Here is a 21,927-nt window from a genome sequence, read left to right as displayed (position 1 = left end):
ATAAAAGGAGAATAGAATAGAATAGAATAGAATAGAATGCAATACAATACAATACAATAAAAGGAGAATAGAATAGAATAGAATAGAATAGAATAGAATAGAATAGAATAGAATAGAATAGAATAGAAAATAGAATAGAATGCAATGCAATGCAATACAATGCAATACAATACAATACAATACAGTGGATGGACAGATGAGAGGCCTGTCAAGTGTGCAACACGGCAAATGCTTCTTTAAAACGCTGGATATTTAATACGTCGGGGCGACTCGTCGGAGAAATGTGAATTACGGAATTACATACGTTAATAAGGGAAGTTGACAATCCTTTCTCCCTCGAGGCTCCCGGCTGAGTGTTTGCAGATCAAAATGTCTGGCAAGGAAAGGATTGCTCAGTTTTCCGCACGGTTATTAGTGGTCTGTAATGCATTTAATGGGATTAGTACCTATTTGATACAGTTGACAAGCTGGATTTAGCAAATACCCTCGTAGCCGGAGCAAGATCCGGTCTGCAAAGGAAGGGCAGAGATGTTCCTTCCACGATTTGGAAAATCTTTGGGAGGTTATTTTAAATTGGAATAAAAAAACAGATCCTGAGAGCTTTCTCTCTCTCTCTCTCTCTCTCTCTCTCTCTCTCTCTCTCTCTCTCTCTCTCTCTCTCTCTCTCTCTCTCTCTCTCTCCCTCTCTCTTTCTCTCTCTCTCCCTTGCTCTCCTTCTCGTCCTGTCTCTCCCTTTCTCTCCTCTCTCCCTCTCTCTCTCTTTCTCTCTCTCCAACTTCCTCTCTCCCTTTCTCTCTCTTTCTATTTCTCTCTTTCTCTCCTCCCTCTCTTCCTCTCTCTCTCTTTCTCTCTCTTGCCCTCTTTCTCTCCCTCTCTCTTTCTCTTTTTCTATTTCTCTCTCCCTCTCTCTTTCTCTCCTCTTCCTCTCTCTCTCCCTTTCTCTGCCTCTCTTCCTCTCTCTTCCTTTCTCTCTCTCCCTCCCTCTCTTCTTCTCTCCCTCTTCCTCCCTCTTTCTCTCTCTCTTTCTCTTTCTCTCTCTCCCTTTCTCTCTATCTCTTTCTCTCTCTTCCTCTCTCTCTCCCTTTCTCTCTTTCTTTCTATTTCTCTCTTTCTCTCCCTCCCTCTCTTCCTCTCTCTCTCCCTCTTTCTCTCTCTCTCTCTCTTTCTCTCTCTCCCAAGTTTGAAAACCCCTGGCTTATTTGATTGCTCGTTATGGCCAGGGGGAGAATTATTGTTTTTATATTGAGTTTTTAAAAAAAATTTATAAGCTGGTCGTGAGTGGGCGGCCAAATAAATTCTCTAAATAAATTAAAAATGCCGCCGTGGAGATAAGTAACCACCAACCGGCCCTAGGAGTAGTAGAACTTCCAGAAAAGAATAGTTAATTCTCCGACAGGCAGTCCTCAGGTTACAACAATTCATTTAGTGACCGTTCAAAGATAACGACGACACTGAAAAAAGTAAGCGACGACCGCTTTTCACGCTTACGGCCGTTGCGGCGTCCTCGTGGTCACGTGATCAAAATTCAGAGGCCTGGCAACTGACATGTACTTATGACTGTTGCAGTGATCCCCTTTTGTGACCTTCTGACAAGCAAAGTTAATGGGGAAACCCGGATTCATTGAACAACTGTGTTTCTAATTTAACAACTGCAATGATTCGCTTATTAACCATTGGAAGAGACGTCGTAAAATGGGGCAAAATTCGCTTAACAAAAGTCTCACTTAGCAATAGTTTGAGCTCAACTGTGGTCGTAACGCGAGGACTTTCTGCATTTGATTTTTTTTCTTTTCAGAATTTGGGGGTCCTTTCTAGATGGTCACCCTACACAACTGCTTAGTTCACTTGGGTCACCCCCCCCTTATCTGAGATATTTCCTTTTTCTGTTATTTAGAGCTTGGTGACTTTGATGGACTTCTCCTCACTCCCTTCTCTATCTTTAATCATCCTTCTTAATTGCTCTGGGAAGCTCCAATAGTTTTTTCTTTTCATTTTCTTCGTGTAGAATAAATATTTCATACTCCAGTTGTTTTCTTTTCCGATCACTTTGACATCTGTAGTTGTTTATTAAAGGGTTTCCATGGTGCCGGCCTGGAAAATGAGATACAAGGATGAAATGCCCAAGGAAAAACAATCTTCTAATAATAATAATAATACGTGGGAAGGAAATTGAAAATATTTTAATCTGTCTCGAGCACCGCTCAGCTATGCTAGAATGTAGATAAGCTGTAATGAAAAGCTCCTGTGATATTAAATAGTCTCTTTGGAAAGGAACACAAGTGCGTTATGGAAGTGCGTCGCGGCAAACCTCGAGGTTTACTTCAGATCAAGGTAGTAAGCGGCTAGACAGTCTTACTACCACTATCACCATTTGTATATTGAGTCTGCTACAAGTTGACCGAAATGTGCTTTTTCAAAAGACAACTGGATTCTGTTCTTTCTTGAAGATGTTTCGCTTGTCATCCAAGAAGCTTCTTCAGTTCTGACTCAATGGTGGAGGATGGAAGGATTGATATTCCTTGCAGTCATCTGGTCATTAGTGCTCTTTCTGAGAGTCATTGAAGCCACTTGGAGGTTTATCAGCACCCTCAGAGTCCACATTTTGGACAGAGAGAACCACTGGTTTGAAAGAAGGCCCTCTATGTCCAAATTGAACACCCTTCTCTCAACAGAGGGGGAGAGACACAACGCCACCCATCTCCTGTGTACAACACAAGTCCTTTCGGCAGTTCCAAAAAGCCTCCACACCCGTTTGCCCCACTCAGGTGTCCCTGAGGGCACAAATAAAACCTCCAAGTGGCCTCAACGATCCTCAGAGAGAGTACTAACGACCAGAGGACTACAAAGAAATACAATCCTTCCATTCTCCCACCATTCTGCCAGAATTGGATGAGAAGCGAAACCTCTCCAAGGAAAAACAAAGGAAGCCCAGTTGTCTCTTGAAGAAGAATCTTTGGGACAACCATGACCTGGAGGACTGAGAACCTCCATCGACATCCCTCAAGTTGACCTAGACCAGAGGTAGGCAACCTTGGCTCTTTTATGACTCGTGGACTTCAACTCCCAGAATTCCTGAGCCAGCATGGCTCAGCTTGGAAACCTCTCCCTTTCCCCTCAGCATGGCTGGCTCAGGGATTCTGGGAGTTGAAGTCCACGAGTCATAAAAGAGCCAAGGTGGCCTACCCCTGGACTAGAAGATCTCCAAGATCTCTCCCAACTCTATGATTCTGTGATCTTGGGCAGGGGATTGGTCTAGAACAGGGGTAGGCAACCTTGGCCCTTTTATGACTCGTGGACTTCAACTCCCAGAATTCCTGAGCCAGCATGGCTCAGCTTGGAAACCTCTCCCTTTCCCCTCAGCATGGCTGGCTCAGGAATTCTGGGAGTTGAAGTCCACCAGTCATAAAAGAGCCAAGGTTGCCTACCCCTGACCTATACAACAAACGCATACAGAATTGAGAAGACAGCAACAAGCAGCCAATGCCACCTCTGCAAAGAAGCCGAAGAAACAGTGGACCAGCTGGTTAGTTGCTGCAGGATTTGGCCCGTCACTAAACACGCCGTTGTAAGTTGAGGACTATCAGTAGTAGCATTCTCTCTGTTCTTGACAGAAAAGTGTTGGCTTTGAGCATGAAATCTGCAAGACATCTGAGCTGAATTAGTCCCTTCACCGAGAGTGTTTTGCTGACCCATCCATTCATGGTGCCCTTGGATTAATATTACTCCTCTTAGTAAACCAATCCAGCTTTTAATCTGAAAAAAAGGAAACCACCCTTTTTTTCTATAAGGAGCATCGCAAAAAAAGCAAAATATTGTTCAGTCATGATGGCTGTATGGAAATTTTTAGGTGTAATTAAAATCTAATAGGTGGCTTTCATGTTAGAAGCCAATTAGCTACGCAGCTCCCCTTGAATATTTGAGTTGTAACACATGTTTTGTTGTTTGATGTTTTATACAGAATTTTTGATCTGTGACCCTGAGCGAAATTTGAATTAAGTACAAGGTACCCAGCGCATTAAATCAGAAAAGGCTAGCCGAGTTTAATATTTAGCAGGCATCACATCTGCGAATGTATTTGCTAGATTATTTTTTTTTTACCTGGCCTGATCCAACAGATTGCGTCTGAGATTGCATACATGGAATTAGAGAATTATTGATTCAAGGCGAGGTAAGAAAAAAATCCTGTTTCACATCCAGAGGAACAAAATGCAATTGTGAGAGTTGTAAGGTTGTACAGTGGGAGAATACAGGCGATCCTCAACTTACAACAGTCCAGTTAGTGACTGAAGTTACAAGTCATTGAAAAAAAGGACTTATGATTGTTTTTCACACTTATGATCTTTGCATCATGGATCAGAATTCAGACATTTGGCAACTGAGTCATGTTTATGACGGTTGTGGCGTCCCCAGGGTCACGTGATCCAAATTCAGAGGCTTGGCAACTGGCATGTACTTATGATGGTTGCAGAGTCCCGGGGTCACGTGATCCCCTTTGGTGACCTTCTGACGAGCAAAGTCAGTGGGGGAAGCCGGGTTCGCTTAACGACCGTGTGACTAACTTAACAACTGCAGTTATTAAGTGAATTTTGCCCCAAAATTCATTTAATAACTGTCTCACTGTCTCACTTAGCGACAGATATTTGGGGCTCAATTGTCGTCGTAGGTTGAGGACTACCTGTATTAGTTCTGAATTTAGGGAAGGCATCACTATTTAATGTTCTCAGGTATTAAAAAAAATAACTTCCTCTAGGTAGGAAAGAAGCGTAAAGGAAGTCCTCAACTTATGACCACAATTTTGGCATGGGAATTTTTGTCCTTATGCGATGCAACCATGAAACGAGTCATCAGGTGACCATTTTCTCTGTGACTGTAAAGCCAATCACTTTACATTATTACTGGGAAAAATATAGCTGGATCCCTTATTAACCCTAAGATTTTTCTGATCAAAAGCAGCCAGTTTGGATAAATAACGATTAGAAATTGCTTTGCATGTCATTGGCTCTTTTCATCCTAATTATTCCTGGCCTGTTTCTGCTTGAGCAGGGGGCTGGACTAGAAGACCTCTAAGGTCCCTTCAAACTCAGTTATTCTATGATTCAATAAGGGTCTCCTGCTTGAGCAGGGGGGTGGACTAGAAGACCTCAAGGTCCCTTCCCACTTTGTTATTCTATGATTCTGTCAGGATCTCCTGCTTGAGCAGGGGGCTGGACTAGAAGACCTCTAAGGTCCCTTCAAACTCTGTTATTCTATGATTCAATAAGGGTCTCCTGCTTGAGCAGGGGGATGGACTAGAAGACCTCCAAGGTCCCTTCCCACTTTGTTATTCTATGATTCTGTAAGGGTCTCCTGCTTGAGCAGGGGGCTGGACTAGAAGACCTCCAAGGTCCTGTTCCAACTGAGTTATTCTGTTATTGTCTAACAGCACAACACAGTCAAACAATATATTATTATTATTACCTTGGTTCTTTTAAGAGTTTTCCACCTGAAGCCCATTTTTTAAAATTCTCTTTTCATCCTGCCTCTCTTCCTTCAACCACATCTGATGTTCCTGCTTTGGGCTACCTCGCTTAACGCGAGTTCATTTTTCCTGCTTCGCCCCCAGCGGGTGTTTGAATCTTTCATACAATTTCCCACTTTCTTTTCGCGTGATAGACTCTTGTCATTCCTCACCAACTTCCTTTCCTTGTTTGGAGCGCGGACAATTTTATTATCTGGAAGGAAATCAATAGCCTGAATTAAACCCACATTTGCTGCTTGGGGATGTCCGTCTAAAACCATATTTTTTTTTAGGAGATCTTCATGAACCAGCCGTTATGGAGGCGTGTTGTTTTATTTCCAATTGGAAATCCCCCTTCTCTATTTTCTCCTTGACATTTATAAGATTCTAGTCCTCGGTGATCTATTATTTTTCATTTCTGAAATAACGATGTTGCTTGACATTATGTTCTTTTATAACGCCAGAGGCGTCGTGATACTCTATGTTGAATCTACATCCACAACAGACACTTATATTTTCTATACTTGCACGATAAACTTTCAGGTCCACCTCCCAGGACAGCTGCTTTCTCTGTACAGCTTAAGAAAACCACAATATCACACCCCATTGAGTTCGACCGGTAACACCCACATACAACACAAGTTAAATTGATGACTGGGTTTTACGAGTTCACGTGGAAATTTAGTTTTATTCCAGACGGCTTATATGGAACCGTAAATTAACCAAAGGTGTTGCATTCCTTCAACAGACGCAAACTCAAAAGAAACAAAAAAAAAACCCTCAAGGTTAAAACTGAATGAATTTTACTCAGAAGAAATAATAATAATAATAATAATAATAATAATAATAATAATAATAATAATAATAATAACAACAACAACAACAACAACAACAACAACAATAATAATAAAGTTGGAAGGGACCTTGGAGGTCTTCTAGTCCAACCCCCTGCTCAGGCAGGAAACCCTATACCATTTCAGACAAATGGCTGTCCAGTCTCTTCTTAAAAACTTCCAGTGTTGGAGCATTCACCGCTTCTGGAGGCAGGTTGTTCCACTGGTGAATTGTTCCAACTGTCAGGAAGTTTCTCCTTAGTTCTAGGTTGCTTCTCTCCTTGATTAGTTTCCATCCATTGCTTCTCGTCCTGCCTTCAGGTGCTTTGGAAAATAGCTTGACTCCCTCTTCTTTGTGGCAGCCCCTGAGATACTGGAAGGCTGCTATCATGTCCCCCCTCGTCCTTCTCTTCATTAAACTGGACATACCCAATTGCAGCAATTGTTCCTTATATCTTTTAGCCTCCAGTCCCCTAATCATCTTTGTTGCTCTTCTCTGAACTCTTTCTAGAGTCTCAACATCTTTTTTACCTTGTGGTGGCCAAAACTGGATGCAATATTCCAGGTGTGGCCTTACCAAGGCCTTGTAAAATAGCATTAACACTTCACCTGATCTTGAGTCTATCCCTCTGTTAATGCAGCCTAGCACTGTGTTGGCTTTTTTGGCAGCTGCAGCACACAGCTGGCTCATATTTAAGTGATTGTCCACTAGGACTTCGAGGTCCCTCTCACAGTTACTACTATTGAGCAAGGTACCCCCTATACTATACCTGTACATTTGGTTTTTCTTGCCTAAATGTAGAACCTTACTTTTTTCACCATTGAATTTCATTTTGTTAGATAGCGAATAGAATAGAATAGAATAGAATAGAATAGAATAGAATAGAATAGAATAGAATAGAATAGAATATATGGAATGGAATGGAATGGAATGGAATGGAATGGAATAGAACAGAACAAGGAATGGAATAGAATAGAATAGAATAGAATAGAATAGAATAGAATAGAATAGAATAGAACAAGGAATGGAATGGAATAGAATAGAATAGAATGGAATAGAATAGAATAGAATAGAATAGAATAGAATAGAATAGAATAGAATAGCAGAGTTGGAAGGGACCTTGGAGGTCTTCTATTCCAACCCTCTGCTCAGGCAGGGAATCCTATCCCATGGCAGATAAATGGTTGTCCAGACTCTTCTTAAAAGCCTGCAGTGTTGTAAATTATTGTAAATTATTCACAGCTTTCTGTATTTTTCCCCCTACTGCAAGAACCGTGACTAAGAAAAATTGGACATGCTGTTATCCGTTAGTTTATCCTATACTTATCTTGAGATTGGAATAATCCAAAAGGGATGTCAATTTCATTCGACAAAAGGCAGATGATAAAAAATAAAAATAAAAACTCTGCTTTATTGCTTAATCTGGATCTTTTTCAGCTATGGCCAATTAAGAGAGGGGGAGAGAGAGAGAAAAAAAAAACTGCTTTTTTTTCTTCTTTTCTTTAGATCCAGTTGGGAATTACCCAGGGTTGGAAAACAGATCGATAATTTATAATTGCCTTGCCTGTAGCTGGAAATTAAAGTAATGTCCTTTTTTGTATATATATATACAGGAAGAATGCCAGCAATGCCTATTGACATGGATGTATTCCAAAGAAGCACCTGTTTTTTATTTAATTTTCTTTTTCAACCTTATAGGAAATCAATGGGTTGACGGTGCCGTTGGTCAACCAAGACAGAGAAAAAAACGCAGAGAAGCGAAACCAGCCACTAAAATCAGAGAAAGAAGCTTTGTTGATAGGTAAGCTAACTCTCGACGCTCCTTTTTCCCAGCATAATATTGTCCATGCCTTGGAGGAGAAGAATCAGCCTGGGAACTATTCTGCGCTTCAGTGGGTGAGACCCCAGGAAAGACCTTGGAAACCCACCCACCCCCTGATATTTGGAGATGTTGGCTACGTTAAGAAATAAAATCATGTCTCTGAAACCCAACATTTTTCATAAATCCCATAAATGAAATGTAGCCATTTGTGAAAGAATCGCGAGTGCGTCTTAATGATTTGGTGGGAACATCTCATGAACTTCATGTTTCATTCGGGATTTTCAGATCCACCTACAAAGCATGCTTTTTCGGGTTTTGCAAGGATTCATCCATCAATAGATTAAAGACATGGTGATATTGGGTCTTCCAAATTCTTGAGTCTCCAGGGCTTCAGGTGGTAGCTATGATGGATTCAGACGAGTCACCAAACTTGGTTGAAGAACTTCAAGCTGAAGAGGTTCAAAAGATTGCTCGCTCACGCATCTTATCCTTGGTTTCAGGATAGCATGTCATGCAACCATAGCTTCAATTAATTGACAGGCCTTAATTATCTGCCAGTTACTGCTAGCTGCCCAAGGAAATCTAATTCTCTTTGGAAAGTCATGAGATCTCTCTCTTTCTCAAAAAAATGCCCCATTTTGAATGAGGATGTAGTACATGGGCCTAAAATATATACACGCTGCTTTAGAATTGACGGCTGCCCTCTGTGTTATGTTTGTGTATGCTTTGAGAGCAAGCAACTAAATTTCATTTTTAATGTGTGCCAATATGCCCACAGTAAAAAAAAATGACAATAAAGGTTATCTTATCTATCTTATGTTACACCCACGAATTGTTAACAGGAACCTCAAGAGTTCCTTTACTATGTTTCTTGATCCTTGAACCATGCTTCAAATGGTCACTAAGTCAAGGATACGTTCTCTGTAGCTATCCATGGACTACTTTTGGGTGCTGCCATCCACGCAATCAAGTAGATCTTGGATGCCCTTGGCCGTTTGCCTTACAAGACTAGTTAAGGATGTCCCAAAGGTGGTTTTTTTTTTTTTCAGGAGGCCACTGGACTTTCTTGTTTTTCTTTGTGGATGTTTCCCTTCTCATCCCAGAAGCTTCGTCAGCTCTGACTGGATGGTGGGGGAAGGAAAGGATTTATACTCCTTGTAGACAGCTGGTCATTTGCATCCTTTTAAAGAGTCTAATAATTATGACTTCCCTTTTCAGCTTTCTCTCGTCCTGCATGCATATCAACCAGGCTAGTTTGGGCGGTGGGTTTAGCGCTGTTTCAGAACGACACTAGGTCCATTTTCAGAAATAGTCTGATTGGCGTAAGTCCACTGGGCTGGCCTCACCACCATTTCTTTTCTTTAAAAAAGCTTGCTGGGGTGACACCCAAAGAAGGATCTTCGCAGAGAATCTTACTATATATTTATCCCAAACTCTTCGGACGGCACGTCTAACAAATTGTTTGTAGCACTTAGGCTTATATACTGCTTCATAGCGCTTTACGACACTCTCGGTGCTGTTTATAGACTCAGCCTGTTGCCCCCAACAATCTGGGTCCTCATTTTACCCACCTTGGAAGGACGGAAGGCTGAGTCAACCTTGAGCTGGTCGGGATTGAACTCCTGACTGTGGGCAGAGTCAGTCTGCAGTACTGCGTTCCAACTACTGCGCCACGAAGGAAGGAAGTGAGGGAGGGAGGGAGGGAGGGAGGGAGGGAAAGAAAGAAAGAAAGGAAGGAAGGAAGGAAGGAAGGAAGGAAGGAAGGAAGGAATAGCAATAGCAATAGCAATAGCACTTAGACCTTTATACTGCTTTACAGCCCCCTCTAAGCAGTTTACAGAGTCAGCATTATTTGCCCCCAACAATCTGGGTCCCCCTTTTACTGACCTCGGAAGGATGAAAGGCCGAGTCAACCTTGAGCTGGTCAGGATTGAACTCCTGACTGTGGGCAGAGTCAGCCTGCAGTACTGCATTCCAACCACTGTGCCACCAAAGAAGGAAGGAAGGAAGGAAGGAAGGAAGGAAGGAAGGAAGGAAGGAAGGAAGGAAGGACAGTCACCCATGCTCTCGTCACCTCCCGCCTGGACTACTGTAACGCTCTCTACATGGGGCTCCCCTTGAGGAGCACTCGGAGGCTTCAACTGGTCCAGAATGCGGCCGCGCGGGCGGTGTTGGGAGGGACTCGTCGCTCCCATGTAACACCGTTGCTGCGCGAGCTGCACTGGCTGCCGGTGGCTTTCCGGGTGCGCTNCCGCGCCCTCAAGACATGGTTATTTCAGCAAGCAGGACTGGCCTAAGGGGAAATTTTTTAGTGGGGTTCTTAAACATTTTTAATTAATTATAGCCAATTTAAATATTTCTTTTTAACCAAGTTTTAAGGGGTGTCTTGGGGTGTATTTGTATTTTATTGGTTGTTAGCCGCCCTGAGTCCGTAAGGAGAAGGGCGGGGTTAAAGGTTAATTAATAAAATAAAATAAATAAATAAAGGAAGGAAGGAAGGAAACAACTATATATATATAGTGCACCTCTTGGTGCTCGGCTTTTATTTGCTTTTTATTATGACTACACCCAAGAGTCGGATTTTTCAGTATAATTAATTCTCATATATATATATATACACATACATACATACATACATACATACATACATACATACATACATACATACATACATACGTTTATTTCATGAGATCAGCTTATCTGCAAAAGGTTTTCAAAATGAGAAAAACAGAAATGGGAAAAACATGTGGTTTAATTTGCTCGCTAATCTGAATCTGGATGCAACCCAGGCTGAAATTATTAAAAAAAAAAATTCAAGGCAGGCTAATTTCTGAATAGGGTTGACAGCCAACACATGTTCCTCACCAGAGCCACCAAAGAAGTCCAAAAGCAAGAATGTTATTAGTCGAATGCCTATAAAATTTTATTGGCAAATCAAGCCATAAGATGGGAAGCTGCAAAAAAACGCTTATAGCACATCTTTAATTAATATTAATTTCTTCTCTCTCTCTTTTTGGGATGTGAACTCCTATTCTTGAAAGCTCAGGGTTGGGGTTGAAATTTATCTCTTGACGAATGGCTTCAGAAACGCAAGGGCTGACTTTTGAGTGAAATTCGGAACGCATTTATGCACAATAATTATTTTATACCTCTTCTGTTTTGCCTGAATCAATTAACACAGTTGTTTGTTTGTTTGTTTGTTTTAAAAAATTCATTTTAATGCAGGGATCATATCAACATTCCTTCACGTTCATCCTTTTGGAGCTAATATTGAATATCTCTGGTCGTACATGCAGCAGCTGGACTCTCGGGTAAATTGGATTTATCACTTTCTTGGGGTTTTGAAATTAAGAAATATGAGACGAGGCAGGCAGCAGATTCTCCAGTTCCCATCTTTTTCACAAAATGCAAATAGAGCCGCTTTAGATCCTCACGCCTGTTTTTTATTAAGACTAAAAAAATAAATAAATCCTGGGGACAAGTAATGCTGAATATAATTAAGGGGATTCATTTGGTGTTCTGCACAGAGTTATCTGGTCCATTCTACCCCTTTATAACCACTCATTCTTTACTGCATTTAAATCCAGGGCCTCAGATCAGATTAGAATAACAGAATAACAGAGTCGGAAGGGACCTCAGAGGTCTTCTAGTCCAACCCACTGCTCAAGCAGGAAAACAAACAAAGGTTTGTCCAATCTCATCTTAAAAACCTCCAGGGATGGAGCACCCACAACTTCTGGAGATCTTTTACCTATGAAAACATTGACATAGGCAAAAAATCTCTGCTACTTCCTTGTGTCCCCCTTGGTGGACTTTCCGGTGGTGGACAGTTCTCAGAAGCTTCCATTAAGTTTGAAGAACGAAGCAAATTGTTCCACTGATTAATTGTTCATGCAGAATGTTCTGTATGATCTCCAGTTTCCCAAGAGCTTTATGGTCTGGTTCCTGCTACTCCAGTTTCCCAACAGGAAAAATCCGTGCGCAAGAGAAGGCTAGGTACCCATCTCTTGCTTACAAGTTGATTATTATAACTTTACTAGGTATCGAACTGCACCGAACAATGTCAGAAGTCCCTGCTGTTTGTTTCTTTTCCATTTCTTTTTTCCCCTTCCCTCGCTTTATTCCTTCTATTCCCTTCCCTCTCCTGCTTTGCCATGGTCTTCATTTCAATTTCTTTTTTATACTAAGAAAAATATCTTTAATAAAATGTATATACGTAAGAAATCATAGAAATATCTCTCCTCCTCCTCCTCTTCCTTCTCCTCCTCCTCCTCCTCCTCCTCCTCCTCCTCCTCCTCCTTCTTCTTCTTCTTTCTTCTTTTCCTCCTCTTCTTCTTCTTCTTCTTCTTCTTCTTCTTCTTCTTCTCCTCCTCCTCTCCTCCTCCTTTCTTTTTCTCCTTCTCTTCTTCTTCTTCTTCTTCTTCTTCTTCTTCTTCTTCTTCTTCTTCTTCTTCTTCTTCTTCTTCTTCTTCTTCTTCTTCTTCTNTCTCCTCCTCCTTCTCCTCCTCCTCCTCCTCCTCCTCCTCTTCTTCTTCTTCTTCTTCTTCTTTCTTCTCCTCCTCCTCCTCCTCCTCCACTTCTTCTTCTTCTTCTTCTCCTTCTCCTCCTCCTCCACCACCACCACCACCTCCTTCTTTTCATTCCTCCCTAGATCTCGGCGAATGAATTAGAAATGCTTCTGGTGAGGCTTCCACGTATGTTTAAGCAAGAGTTCTCCGGCGTCGGAGCCACGCTGGAGAAACGATGGAAATTTTGTGCCTTCGAAGGGATTAAGACAACTTGACCGTGTGTTGGACCAGAACCCGCAAGGGAAGGACACGTGATGGACCGCGATGGCAGAAGCGAGTCAAAAGTATTAAAGGAGGAGAATTAGGTTTGGGTTATACACTTCCAAGCCTAGTTATAGTTGCATTTGTGATGTCCTCTCGTGAAAGTGTAGTCGTGTGCCAGTTCCAAAACCAAAAGGGGAAAAAAAACCCGCTCCTAAAATGTTTCCTATGAAAACTCCCCCCCCAAAAAAAACCCACACAAAAAAAACAACCCAACAACTCTACAATCATAATGATCTCATTATTTAAACTACACACCTGTGATTAGCTCACCTTGAGCCCACTGGAAGAAGATTTCCCGGTTTCTAAGCAGCAACGATGTCTGTGTCCGAAGTGGTAGATCTTCCTCCGAAACATCAATCCTAAGACTCTTTCCGTTTCATAAGATGACAAACGAAGAATAATAATTTTAAAAAAAATCCAATTTCATAGTGAGAAACGAGTATACCAAAAGCAAACTTGAAAAAAACAAAAAAACAAAACAAAACGACGATGTGTTTGAACAGTTATTGTGTTTTGTAAAATTTAAGTTATCTGCTCTACCAGGGACTTTTTTTGCCTTACTGCCAGGGGCTTGAAAAGAAAAAAAAATAAAAATAAAAATAAAAATGTGGTTGGATTCTTTAAGGATGCTTTATGCAGAATATTATTTTTCTAATGTAACTATTCTCCATTCCAAGTTCCTTTAACATTGGATTGCATATCAATTTTCATAAACGTGTAAATAAAGAGGAAGGCAGTGTTACTGTATTGTATTTGGTATGTAACATTCAGGGTTATGTGCCTGAAAATAAGTATCCGGTTGCATTACTGTTACAGATTTTATAGCAAATATATTGAATTTTTTTTTTCAATAAATAGGAATTCTACCATATTCGGACTTTTACAAGCTGCTGTTTTTTAAAATATATATATATATATACACATATATATTGTCCTCTCCCCTCCCTCCATCTTCTCATATATTTTACAATGCCCTATTATTATTATGTATTAAAGTACAGGTAGACCTCGACTTACGACGACAATTTAGCTGAAAATGTTCATTGCTAAGCAAGATGTGATGGTTATTAATAATAATAATAATAATAATAATAATAATAATAATAATAATAATAATAATAATAATAATAATAATAATAATAATAATAATAAAGTTGGAAGGGACCTTGGAGGTCATCAAGTCCAATCCCCTGCTCAGGCAGGTAACCCTATATCATTTTGGACAAATGGCTGTCCAGTTTCTTCTTAAAAACTTCCAGTGTTGGTGCATCCACCGCTTCTGGAGGCAGGTGGTTCCACTGGTTAATTGTTCCAACTGTCAGGAAGTTTCTCCTTAGTTCTAGGTTGCTTCTCTCCTTGATTAGTTTCCATCTGTTGCTTCTTGTCCTGCCTGGTTCCGACAGATGAAAGTCTTCAAAGAACTTCAAGGCATTGTTTACCTTAAAGAATCTTTATTTGAGAAGCATAGCGTCGGCACTAACACAATCGAAGCCAAAAACTGGATTCCCCTCCCCTGGGCACATAGTATCAAAGCACAATTCCCTCCTCCAGTTAACAGTCATAAATCACATTCCCTAATTAGCTTGAAATGCAGGCTTTCCCTCCCATCCTCCAGCCCGCCAATTCTTATCATCTCTTATTTCAATAACCTTGGTTCTCACCGCTAGGTACAGTATTGTTATGTCTAGCTAAACTCTCCTGCACATTCCTCCTCCCAGCATCCTCTAACTCTAACTCTAAGAGTAAAACACAAGAAGAAAATGGTTGCATCTCCATCTGTTGTCAAAGCAAAAGCATCCGATGCCAGCAGCATTGACAGAAGACAGTCGTTGAGTTTTGCCCCATTTTACGACCTGCTTGTGCCATGGCGGTTAAGTCAAGCACTGTGGAGGTTAAGTTAGTAACACGGTTGTTAAACGAATCCGGTTGCCCCATTGACTTTGCTGGTCAGATGGTTATAAAAAGTGACACTGCAGTTGTCATAAATACATGCCAATTGCTAAGCAACCAAATTTTGATCACATGACCATTGAGGACACTGCAGTGATCATAAGTGTGAAAAAACAGTCATAACTCACATTTTCCAGTGTCATCGTAACTCTGGACAGTCGCTAAATGAACTGTTGTAAGTCTTATAATTCACATATAGGTAATCCTTGACTTAACGATCACTAAATACAGTCTACTAAGTGAGACATTTGTTTTGCTCCATTTTACGACCATTTTTTGCCACCATTCTTAAGCGAATCCCTGCAGTTCTTAAGTCAGTAACCCGGTCTGGCTTCCCCCCCATTGACTTTGCTCGTCAGAAAGTCACAAAAGGGGATCACATGACCCTGGGGGGGGGAACACTGCAACTGTCCTAAGTACATGCCAGTTGCCAAGCCTCAGAATTTTGATCATGTGACCCCAAAGGATGCTGCGACGGTCGTAAGTGTGAAAAAACGGTCATCCGTCCCTTTTTTCCCAATAGTCTTGTAACTTTGACCATCACTAACCGAACGGTTGTGAGTCAAGAACTACCTGTGTGTAATTAACATACAGATATACACACACATATAGAATAGTTGTGGTTTTGTAAGGTAAGTGGGGAGCAAATATTTTCCACTGGTTGAATTGGGGTGGGTGGGCGATGCTGGCTGGTCTCCTCAACCCCCAAAATCTTGGAGGAACAAGACATTTGAACCTTTCTGGGCCAGTTTTACAATGGTTCACAACGAGGGTCTTTTTTTTTCCAAATAGGGGGGAAATTGCTATCCTATTAATTGATCTTTTTTTAAAAAAAAAATCCCTTATTCCCAGTAGAGTAAATTAAGCCAGTGGGAGAGAGAGAAAAATAAGTAGGAAAACACACAATGCCTTTCCAATTTGTATGTGGGGATTGTAAAAGGGACGCATCAGAAGGACACAATAACGTCGGTCGTTTCCAGATTTCCCCCCCCCCCCAACTGTTTCTGTCTGGTTCCCTGGACAATAAATTGAGGGTGTTAAAAATGGCAGCCATCCATCACGGCTAGGAAACAAAATGATGCGACGATGTGCTGGGGTTCCGGGGTCAATTGGCGCATTTTCTTATCCCTTGGGGACACAAAACGAAACTGCGGATAGTTTTCACAAAGTTGCAGAATGCACAAGTGGTTGGATAAGGTTCTGTTTTTTCCCCCTGAATGAAGTCCAGAATTTTCTGCGACTGAAAAATTCCACCCAGCTGTTTTAAGCATTTTCATAATTTCATATCTTTCTCTCTTTCTTTCTCTCTCTCTCTCTCTCTTTCTCTCTCTCTCTCTCTCCCTCTCTTTCTCCCTCTTTCTCACTCTATCTCTCTTTCTCCCTCTCTTATTGTTTCTTTTTTCTCTCTTTGTCTCCCTCTTTCTCTCATACTTTGCTTCTCTTTCTCTCTCCCTTTCTCTCTCTTTCTCACTCTCTCTCTTTCTCACTCTCTTTGTTTCTCTTTTTTCTCTCTGTCTCCCTCTTTCTCTCTCTCTCTTATTCTTTGTTTCTCTTTTTCTCTCTTTGTCTCCCTTTCTCTCTCTCTCTCTCTCTTTGTTTCTCTTTCTATCTCTCTTTCTCTTTCTCTCTCTCCCTCTTTCTTTTTCTTCTCTTTCTCTTTCTCTTTCTCACTCTCTTTGTTTCTCTTTCTCTCTCTTTCTCCCTCTTTCTCTCTCTCGTTTCTCTTTCTCTCTCTTTCTCTCTCTCTCCCTCTTTCTTTTTCTTCTTCTCTTTCTCTCCATCTTTCTCTTTTTCTCTCTCTCTCTCTTTCTCTCTTTCTTTCTCTCTCTCTCTCTTTCTCTCTCATCTATCCATTTTATACTTCATTGTATCCCTTTACTAATTCTACTCCTGAAATATATCAGGCGAGACGGCTTTCATTTTTTCCTAGACCTAGGGGGGGAAAAAAATCACCCAATATAAGGGCTCGCGCGACATTCCCGGTCTGCCAAATTCTCAGTTTTCCTTGTGCTTTATTTTAATAACCCAACGACGATGGCGGTTCCTACGTGGGTGTGTCGAGAGACAGCAAAAGCTTTCACACAATAAGACGTATTTGATTAAATGAAGCCAGATGGTGACTAAGAACCACCGGTAGGAAGGATATGGGGACATGTGGGAGGGGGTGTTTTTCATTTTTTTCATTTTGTTTTGTTTTTATTTTCCAGCGTGCAGTTTGCAAAGCTGTAGTCCCCTTCGCTGCAGAGCCTGTGTTGTGCAGAATAAGGACACCAGGTGCCCTTTGCAGCCCTCCCAACTTCCTACGACCATCTGCTGCGGCCACATCCATCTCTTTTATTGGACTGCTATCCCCAGACGTCTTCGATGCCACCCATTTTCAATGTTATTTCTTCCTTTCCTAGCTGGAAAGGGTTGACGGGGCTGAAATCCAGAGGCAGAATTTTCCTTCCCTTGAAGGGGGGGTTAGCGGTTCACAATATTGCCAAAACAGACTTCTAATTCCCTCCACGAAAGAAGGTGACTTACCTGTATCGTGGGGGGAAAAATAAGAGTCTGGTTGTGCAACTTACAACAGTTCCAGTAGCTTTCCAATAGCAGTGTGGGAGTTGAAGTCCACAAGTGCTAGAGAGAAGATACACCTCTGGGGTAAAGAGAGATGTTAATTGTTTGCTTCTAGTCACCCTGGAACCAAACATTTCTCAGAATAACAGAACAGAATCACAGAGCTGGAAGGGACCTTGGAGGTTTTCTAGTCCAACCCCCTGCTCAGGCAGGAAACCCTAGACCATTTCAGACTAACAGTTGTCCAATCTTTTTTTTTTTTTTTTTTTTTAAACCGTTCGGTGTTGGAGCATTCACAACTTCTGGAGGCAGGTTGTTCCGCTGATTAATTGTTCTAATTGTCAGGAAATTTCTCCTTAGTTCTAGGATGGATCTTTCTTTAATGAATAACAGGATAACAGAGTTGGAAGGGACCTTGGAGGTCTTCTAGTCCAACCCCCAGCTATTCTATTCTATTCTATTCTATTCTATTCTATTCTATTCTATTCTATTCTATTCTCCTTTTGTATTCTATTCTATTCTCCTTCTGTATTCTATTCTATTCTATTCTATTCTATTCTCCTTTTGTATTCTATTCTATTCTCCTTCTGTATTCTATTCTATTCTTTTCTATTCTATTCTGTTCTGTTCTATTCTATTCTATTCTATACTATTCTATTCTATTCTCCTTCTGTATTCTATTCTATTCTATTCTATTCTATTCTATTCTATTCTATTCTATTCTATTCTATTCCATTCCAAAATTCCATTCCTTAATTCTATTCTATTCTATTCTATTCTATTCTATTCTATTCTATTCTATTCTATTCTATTCTATTCTCCTTCCGTATTTATTCTATTCTATTCTATTCTATTCTATTCTATTCTATTCTATTCTATTCTATTCTATTCTATTCTTCGAATACCATTTCAAGCAAATGGCTGTCCAGTCTCTTTTTTAAAAATTCCAATGTTGGAGTATTCACAGCTTCTGGAGGCAGGTTGTTCCACTGATTAATTGTTCTCACTTTCAGGAAATGTCTCCTTAGTTCTAGGTGGCTTCTCTCCTTGGTTCATTTCCTTCCCTCCATCTCCTTCCTAACGATGGGATTTAAGTTGACTTCCAGATGAACCGCTAATCTTAAACGGCAGCCTCACGATCACTAGCTAATTTTCACACCACAAATTCTTCCCAACAATTCCCTCTTCTGCAGCCGACTCAAATGGCCCGAGAGCAATTATTCTGCTGACTAGCTTTTGTTTGGCTTCTCTACCACACGGCAAAAAAGATACCCAAGGAAGAAAACCTGACTCTGATGCTCAAATGATGTTCAGTCAAATGTAAAACATCTTCCTTGCACCCACTCTGGGACATCCTGATCCAAGTTAAAAAGAAAAAAAAGAAATCCATTCTTTGCCCACAGATGGATCCCCAGCCCAGCGTGAGCAAACTTCTAGACTTTCGCCTCCTTGTGTTGCACTGTGTGTAGCGCCTTTAATTAGTTCATTATCTGATTTGTGTTTGTTTTACTGGGAGTCTTCTGGGTAAAAGGAATCGCAACAGTGGGTGGGGAACATCATCTTATCAGCCCACATAATAAAAGATGTCTAATGACAATGTTCCACAGAGGGAAAATTTACATATAAATGGCCCACCGTACAATTGGCGGAGAACGTAAGGAGCGAGCAATTGCGATGAGAAACCCATAAACACTGATATAAAATGCACTCCGTGAATTGGCGGAGGAAAAAAATGAAAGGCAACCGGCTGACAGTTATTAAACTCGGGAGGAATGAACGTCTCCCAATTCCCGGGCATGGAGAAGAACGTCAAGCTTGCTGGCGTGGAGATCTTCTGGGGGAATCATGGTTGACTCGGAAACTTGGTCAGGGCTGCAGTGAGCTGTCCAGGACAGTTGCTGGAAACACAATATTGTGATCCATGATTGTGATGCAGTTTCTCCACTTCTGTCCACAGCTGAGCAGTTTATTTTTATATATCTACATCTCTATATATCTCTATATCTATCTATCTGTCTGTCTGTCTGTCTGTCTGTCTGTCTGTCTATCTGTCTGTCTGTCTGTCTGTCTGTCTGTCTGTCTACCCACCCACCCACCCACCCACCCACCCACCTATCTATCTATCTATCTATCTATCTATCTATCTATCTATCTATCTATCTATCTATCTATCTATCTATCTATCTATCTATCTATCTATCTATCTATCTATCTATCTATCATCTATCTACCAGTTGGCCAGGGGCCAGAATGGGTGGGTGGGTGGGTGGGTGTGCTATCACTTTGGAGGTGGCTATTGGATTAAGAGACCACCCCACCTCTCCCCGTGTCCTGCTTCCCCATCTTTTAATGATAAATGATCATTATTGTTGTTATTTATTGTTGTAGCCTTCCAACGTTTGCTGGCCTTAATATTAGTAAGCCTCCCGGAGACGCCTCTAATCAAGATGAGCAGCACAGAAATTTAACAAATAAATAAATCTGGTTCCTTTCAAACCTCTTTCATCCGGCAGCCAGCAAATCACTTTGTTTATCTCTAGCTCATCTAAGAAATTATTTCTTTTTCTCTATTGTAATTCACCTTCAACAGGCGACTCCCCCAGGGAGCCGTATCCACAGAGAGAAGCTTCAAAAATAACACAAGTAAAAGAGAAGCTGGCTTTTGACCGTATTTGTTGCTGTTAGTTGTGAAGTCGTGTCCAACCCATCGCGACCCCATGGACCACGTTCCTCCAGGCCTTCCTGTCCTCTACCATCTTCTGGAGTCCATTGAAGCTCACGCCTCCTGCTTCAGGGACTCCATCCAGCCACCTCCTTCTCTTTCGTCCCCTTCTTCTCTTGCCCTCCATCTTTCCCAGCATCAGGCTCTTCTCCAGGGAGTCCTTCCTTCTCATTAGGTGGCCAAAGTACTTGAGTTTCCACTTCAGGATCTGGCCTTCTAAAGAGCAGTCAGGGTTGATCTCCTCCAGGACTGACCGGTTGGATCGCCTTGCAGTCCAGGGGACTCACAGGAGTCTTCTCCAGCACATAAGTAACTTTTATTACTTATTTTACCTTCTTAACCATTACCCATCCTGGCTGATTATAACTAGTCCTTGTTCTCTGGAGTTACTCCCAACTTTTAACCATTACATCACCCTGTCTCGCTACATTAGATGGGTGTGGCGTACATAAAAGTTGTCTTCTTAACTTGTACACTTCCATGACATATATTTAATTCATACTGCAAGTATCATATCTCTATTAGGATATTAGGGGGAGATGATAATGTCATTTCCAAATAGATTTATCTGCACAGCGTTCTCCTTTGCTATATGATCTTGAACACTCTTATTCTTCCTGCTGTTTTGTGCTAATGTTTCTGTAATGAGATTGAACGAAATAAGGAGAGTAAGTATTTACAGAGCGTGATTTTATAGAATGAGATATTTGATTATTGCTGGGAGGCTTATTATAGTTGAATACATTTTGCAAAAAAGAGTTATCTCTGATTTCAACCTAGTTTTAAATGAGATCAGTTCAATTATTATTTTATAAGCTTCCACCATCTTATCAGTTTTAATTATTAACAATCGCTGAACAATATTGCATCTTCATTTCATTTGAAACTAGGAGATGTTATCAGTATAAAACCGTACCAAACACCACAAACATATTTGAAAATTTTAAAGAAAAAAATGAAGAGACTTTTCTATGACTTGGAATTCTGTTTAAAATATATTCCACAAAATTATCAGGAATATATAGAGAAAAATCTGTTCCATTCCACTTATACTTGTGTTACATAAATTGCATTTTTTCTGGACTGGGCTGGTAGTCTACTAAATCAACCAACTTGGAATTCCCGTTGATAAATTTCCATCTGTTACTTCTTGCCTGATCTCAGATGTTTTGGGGGGAAAAAAGTCAATTGCGGCAGCAGCCAAAAAAGCGAACACAATCCTTGATTGTATAAACAGAGGCATAGAATCAAAATCAGATGAAGTATTTGTACCGCTTCATAAAGCCTTAGTAAGGCCACACCTGGAATACTGCAGCCAGTTTTGGTCACCACATTACAAAAAAGATGTTGAAACTTTGGGAAAAGTGCAAAGAAGAACAACTGAGATGATTAAAGGTCTGGAGACTAAAACATCTGAAGAACGATTGCTGGAATTGAGGATGTCTAGTTTAACAAAGAGAAGGACGAGGGGGGACAGGATAGCAGCCTTCCAGTATCTCAGGGGCTGCCCCAAAGAAGAGGGAGTCAATCTATTCTCTAAAGCGCCTGAACGCAGGACAAGAAACAACGGTTTATTTATTATTTTATTTTATCATTTATATTTCTACCCCGCCCTTCTCCCTGAGGACTCAGGGCGGCTTACAGCCTTTTAAAAACAAATACATAAATACAAAAATACTAAAGTTAAAATGTTAATTAAAATGAAATA

General features: G+C 40.9%; 1 protein-coding gene across 2 annotated transcripts in view; it reads left to right on the top strand.

The window, feature by feature from the left end:
• The window catches only part of ENOX1 (ecto-NOX disulfide-thiol exchanger 1), a 136,916-nt gene extending 123,798 nt beyond the window's left edge, over positions 1-13,118 (top strand). For both annotated transcript variants that reach the window (XM_029283161.1, XM_029283160.1), the window contains exons 11-13: positions 8,030-8,132; positions 11,379-11,464; positions 12,805-13,118. In XM_029283161.1, the coding sequence (XP_029138994.1) occupies positions 8,030-8,132; positions 11,379-11,464; positions 12,805-12,936 (321 nt within the window). In that variant the 3' untranslated portion in view covers positions 12,937-13,118. The remainder of the gene's footprint in view (positions 1-8,029; positions 8,133-11,378; positions 11,465-12,804) is intronic.
• Positions 13,119-21,927: the final 8,809 nt, after the last annotated feature.

The sequence above is a fragment of the Protobothrops mucrosquamatus genome, unplaced genomic scaffold, assembly GCF_001527695.2.
Source record: "Protobothrops mucrosquamatus isolate PMUCROS unplaced genomic scaffold, P.Mucros_1.0 scaffold28, whole genome shotgun sequence".
Lineage (NCBI taxonomy): Eukaryota > Metazoa > Chordata > Lepidosauria > Squamata > Viperidae > Protobothrops > Protobothrops mucrosquamatus.
Note: the sequence above shows the minus strand (reverse complement) of the source record. Positions and strands in the feature narration are given on the sequence as shown.